We start from the raw sequence: 5,000 nt of genomic DNA, 5'->3' as shown, positions 1-5,000 counted from the left end.
TATCGGATTGAAGTTAAGGTAAGATGCATATTACACGACATTCATACTCTTAACGTCACACAATATGCTTATAAGATGCAACATTATTGTCAATCACATACATTACTATATTTCAAAGTGAACAGTGTGGATCCTATTTTTATTAGAGAAAATAAAATGTTCCTCTGGAACATTTCTTACATGTAGATGCTCATTAACTCAATATTACTATTATGAACTACAAAGAGAAATGCACAATAGTTTTTGAATATGTGAATGATAACATAGTGACACAAAGGCTTATGAGAGTGTATAGTGAAAAATACCATGCAATAGATATATACTGTCATCAGCTTATTAACGCTGATTTTTTTTTTGATGTAAGTATATATCTATTAAGCGTAGATGTGCCTGTATGTTATGTGAAATTATCTCTAAACAAATCATTAATCTTCTGTTATTCATATGCACACTGAAGCCCAGGTACCCGAACCAGACGTGGAGTTACGCGAAAATAGTCACGAGACAGGATTTTCGACACCAGGACATGAGAGTCACTTCTGCTGCTGCTGACGGCCTCCTTATCACCATGAGGTAAATTGCAAATTAAAAGTGTGTTAATGTTACAAAAAAAAAAAACAAAGAAAAAAAAAACTCAGATTATTGTGCGTAGACACAAGAAAATATTAATATTAATAATGATGATAAGGGTGGTGGTAGTGATGGTGATACTGATCATGATAATGGTGCTGATGGTGATACTGATGATAACGTTAATACTGACGGTGTTTACGATAGTGGTGATGATGATCATCGTCATAAAATACTAATGATAATGATGATGATACAGATGATGACAATATCAGTGGTGATGATGATAACGATGATAAGATGGTAATGATAATGAAACCGGTCATGGTGATGGTGATACTAATAATAATAGTAATAATAATCATAATAATAATGATACTATAACAAGTGGTGTTGTGCTACTGATTAAAGTGAAAGTAATTATCAATATCGCTGATATCATGACTGTAATCATTAATACTTCATTATCATGAAATATTAGTAATTGCCGTAATGATAACATTAATGATAACATTTCTGCAACCTATCATTATACTTATAATCATCACCATCTTTATCATTGCCATTATTGTTAAGAATGCTCACATTAGCATTTAACATTATCGTTATCACTATTATCTTCATCATTATCTTTATTATTACCATTATCATCATTATTATTATTATTATTATTATTATTATTATTATTATTATTATTATTATTATTATTATCATTATTATTGTTATCATTAGCATTATTATCATTATAATTACTATTATCATTATTATCATTATCATTTTAATTATTAACACTATTATTGTTATCATTGTCGCTATTGTTGTTATTATCATTTTTATTATTGTTATTATCATTATCATTATTATTATTATAATTACTCTTATCATTATTGTCATTATCATTTATTATTATTGTTATCATTATTATCAACAGTGATGATAATATTATCATTGTTATTATCATTATCATATTGCCATTATTGTTGTTGTTGTTCTTATTATTATTATCATTCTTCTTCTTCTTCTTCTTATTATTATTATTATTATTATTATTATTATTATTATCATCATCATCATTATTATTATCATATATAATATATATAATATTAATATATAATATAAATAATGATTATTACTATTATTATCATCATCATCATCATTCATCTCATATCTCATCATATATCTTCATCATCATCATATCTATTATCATTATTACTGTTATTATTCTTATATTTTTATTCATCATATATAAAACTAATCATATTATTATCACAAAATTTAAATCTTATTATTAATATCATTATTATTATTATTATTGTATTATATTATTAATATTATCATATTATTATTATATTATTATTATTATTATTATTATATCATTCTTTAATCATCATATCATTACATTATTATTATTATCATCTTTCATGTATTATAAATTTTTCATCATATCATCAAATCATATTTATATATTATATTATTATATATTATATATTATTATATTATCATTATTGTTATTAATTATTATCATTATTTCACTGTCGTTATTGTTTATTATTATTGTTATTATCAATTGTCTTATATTAATGAGTAGCACAATGTCTTGTATTTATTATTTCTCTTTATTTTACTTATTATACTTTTATTATTCTTGTGTTATTTTTGTATTAATTATATCTTCGTTATTATTATTATTATCATTATTGTTACTATTATTATTATTATTATCATTATTATTATTATTATTATTATTATTGTTATTATTATTGGGATCGTTATCATTATTGCTATCATCATTATTTCCATTAATATTATCATCATCCTCATCATTAACATTAAACGTTCGAATCCAAAAAAAAAAATAAAATCATTTGTTTCTATTTTATAATCATTATTAATTATATTTTTGACGGATAAATCAGAACTGTCGAAGGAAACAATTTGAGATGAAGGAGGTTCAACTTACGTTTATTGCAATCACTGTCATCCTCGTCATCATCATTATTAACACCACCATCAAAGAATGTCAAAGCAACACCCCCAAAAAAAAACAAAAAAAAAAAACAGAAACTCATGACAAAATCGTCTGAAAAAAAAGCAACAGATACACCAAGGCTCCACATCTTTTCACACAAATTGGTTACGTAATTTGTTTCTCATTGGTTACGTAATTTGTTTCTCATTGATTATGTAACTTGTTTCTCAGTTTCCGAGTGTTCGTGGAGATGGGAAGACCTTCCAGACTTCCAGACGAAGCGGAAGTGACGCAACTCCGCCGCTGGGCAGACGGAGCCGACCCTCTGCCAGACATTCTGATCCTAGGTTAGCCTTGCTGGTGGTTGCTGTGTGCTGTGTCGCGTGCGGGGCAAATGGATCAAGGTGATGGGTTTTGAATGGAATAAATGTATATGCAGTTTGTTTTATAGATCTCTGTTTTTTTCAGCAACTGAGAACACACTCTACTGATGATGTTCTAGACACTCTTGGCCCACTGCACTTTAGATTTATGAAAGAGAGAGAGAGAGAGAGAGAGAGAGAGAGAGAGAGAGAGAGAGAGAGAGAGAGAGAGAGAGAGAGAGGAGAGGAGAGGAGAGAGAGAGAGAGAGAGGAAGAGAGAGGAGAGAAAGACGAGAGAGAGAGAGAGAAGCACAGAGAGAGAGATAAGACAGAGAGAGAGAAGAGAGGAGAGAGAAGAGAGAGAGAAGAGAGAGAGAGAGAGAGAAGAGAGAGAGAGAGAAGAGAGAAGGGATATATGGATATATTTGTAATTGTATCTAACACACGTTAAAGTGTATAATGAGATGGAATCCGGTTTCAACCTTTCAATTATATATCTGTAATGGGCGTATATTGCGAGAATAATCAGGCAGTAGATTCTGCAGTTAAGAAAAAGACAAATAGATAATCAGCAAACATTTCTACAGTGGTCCTTTCTGAGTGAGCCTTAGCATAGCCCTCGGATACAGATTCTATTTCTTCTTTATTTTCTGAGACCATATATGCTTCCTTGAGAGTAAGTAATGTACAACCTTACATAAAAGTTTCCCCCTCAGGTTATACATCGTGGATGTTGCAAAGGCACATGAAAGAAGCTAATATCATTGAGCTTCTGGACGGGTTATTCGAGATGCACAAGGCAGTTGTGCCTCATGTTGTGAAGGTAAGGCACGGCCGGTCGCAACTATCCCTGCCATTATTATTACAAAGATCATGCTGATGATACTTTAATTGTGTTATAAATATTAGCTTCGTGCACAAGGAGTATCACAATACGTCCGATTTCAAGAAAGGAAATGCTGGAAACGCCCCGATTCCTCTTAGTTCTACGATTCGCCGAGTCGCTTTTTCATTCTAATCACCTGACTTAATATTTGTACTTACATATACTTAGATAAAATTTCTGCTTTAAGCACCACATCATTACCTTTCATTAAAAGTGATTTGGTGAATCGGAGGACTCCAGATCTAGTGGTGAAATTGAAATTGGACGGAGGTACATCAAACCATGGAGCTATTAAGCCAGTATCTGTTGCGATTGACTCGGTATCGGTTATCAAGTGATCAAACGCAATTCACTAACAGATCTCGCGGTCCACAAGGGTGTTGGTGCTGCCCCAGAGTCGCCCGAAGCCCCATGCCGCCATGATTAACGTGGGCCACTCAATCATCAACGTTCCTAACTTCGACTGGAGCGAGAAAACCTTTCTTCAAGAGGTACAGAAACACAGTCGGAATCAAGGTGTTCTTCGCAGCGAAGAGCGACAGGACAAAGAGCTACACTCGTTTTGGGACGACCACAGACCAGGACACATTTCTAGGTCGTTCCGGGACCATCTGATCCCTGGAACGTCCACGCCGGGCCTGTGGTGGTGGGACTCGAGCCTTCCGATCAACTTGGCGGAGATCGATGAGTGCAACGAACTTCACCGTCGAGACCTGGCTGGCGACGAGGCTTACACAGGTCCTCGGCTGCAGTGCAGAGACATCCACCACGCTGGAGACGAGACGGCCTCTGACCTCGTTACGATGCTGTTTAACCTGATGTGTAATTCAGTCTTAAAACAGAACGAGAGTCTGTGCTGTTCATGAAAGCTTGTATCTTTTTGTTGGCTGCAGGAAATTTATAAGAGCAAAAGCAACTTGCATATATGGATGCAATGCAAATGCAGCCAAAAGTGCATTTTCAAAAACTATTTTAAGTGACTCTTTTTATTTCTTACTAACCGGTAGCTAGACAGATATATCCTGTATATGAATTCTAAAAAGATTATTGTTTTCATAAGCTCAAGAAATACTGTAAATAATGAACAGCAGCCTCTGTACATTATAAATTTTCTTAGTAAGGATTTTTTTCTGTTAAGGTGTCTTCTAGATAATAAAACAATATATGAGATGGAGTGCCTGATATAGTTTTCATGTCTGTTGTTTAAGAATGA

General features: G+C 32.5%; 1 protein-coding gene across 1 annotated transcript in view; it reads left to right on the top strand.

Annotated features, from left to right (window-relative positions):
• The window catches only part of LOC119586478, a 5,465-nt gene extending 669 nt beyond the window's left edge, over window positions 1-4,796 (top strand). Inside the window, exons 1-5 of the mRNA XM_037935219.1 lie at window positions 1-18; window positions 476-573; window positions 2,771-2,886; window positions 3,618-3,724; window positions 4,147-4,796. The exon at window positions 1-18 is cut by the window's left edge and continues 669 nt beyond it. Of these exons, the coding sequence (XP_037791147.1) occupies window positions 1-18; window positions 476-573; window positions 2,771-2,886; window positions 3,618-3,724; window positions 4,147-4,653 (846 nt within the window). The 3' untranslated portion in view covers window positions 4,654-4,796. The remainder of the gene's footprint in view (window positions 19-475; window positions 574-2,770; window positions 2,887-3,617; window positions 3,725-4,146) is intronic.
• The last annotated feature ends 204 nt before the right edge of the window (window positions 4,797-5,000 follow it).

The sequence above is a fragment of the Penaeus monodon genome, chromosome 3 (assembly GCF_015228065.2).
Source record: "Penaeus monodon isolate SGIC_2016 chromosome 3, NSTDA_Pmon_1, whole genome shotgun sequence".
Classification (NCBI taxonomy): domain Eukaryota; kingdom Metazoa; phylum Arthropoda; class Malacostraca; order Decapoda; family Penaeidae; genus Penaeus; species Penaeus monodon.
This window is presented reverse-complemented; position numbering and strand designations above follow the sequence as displayed.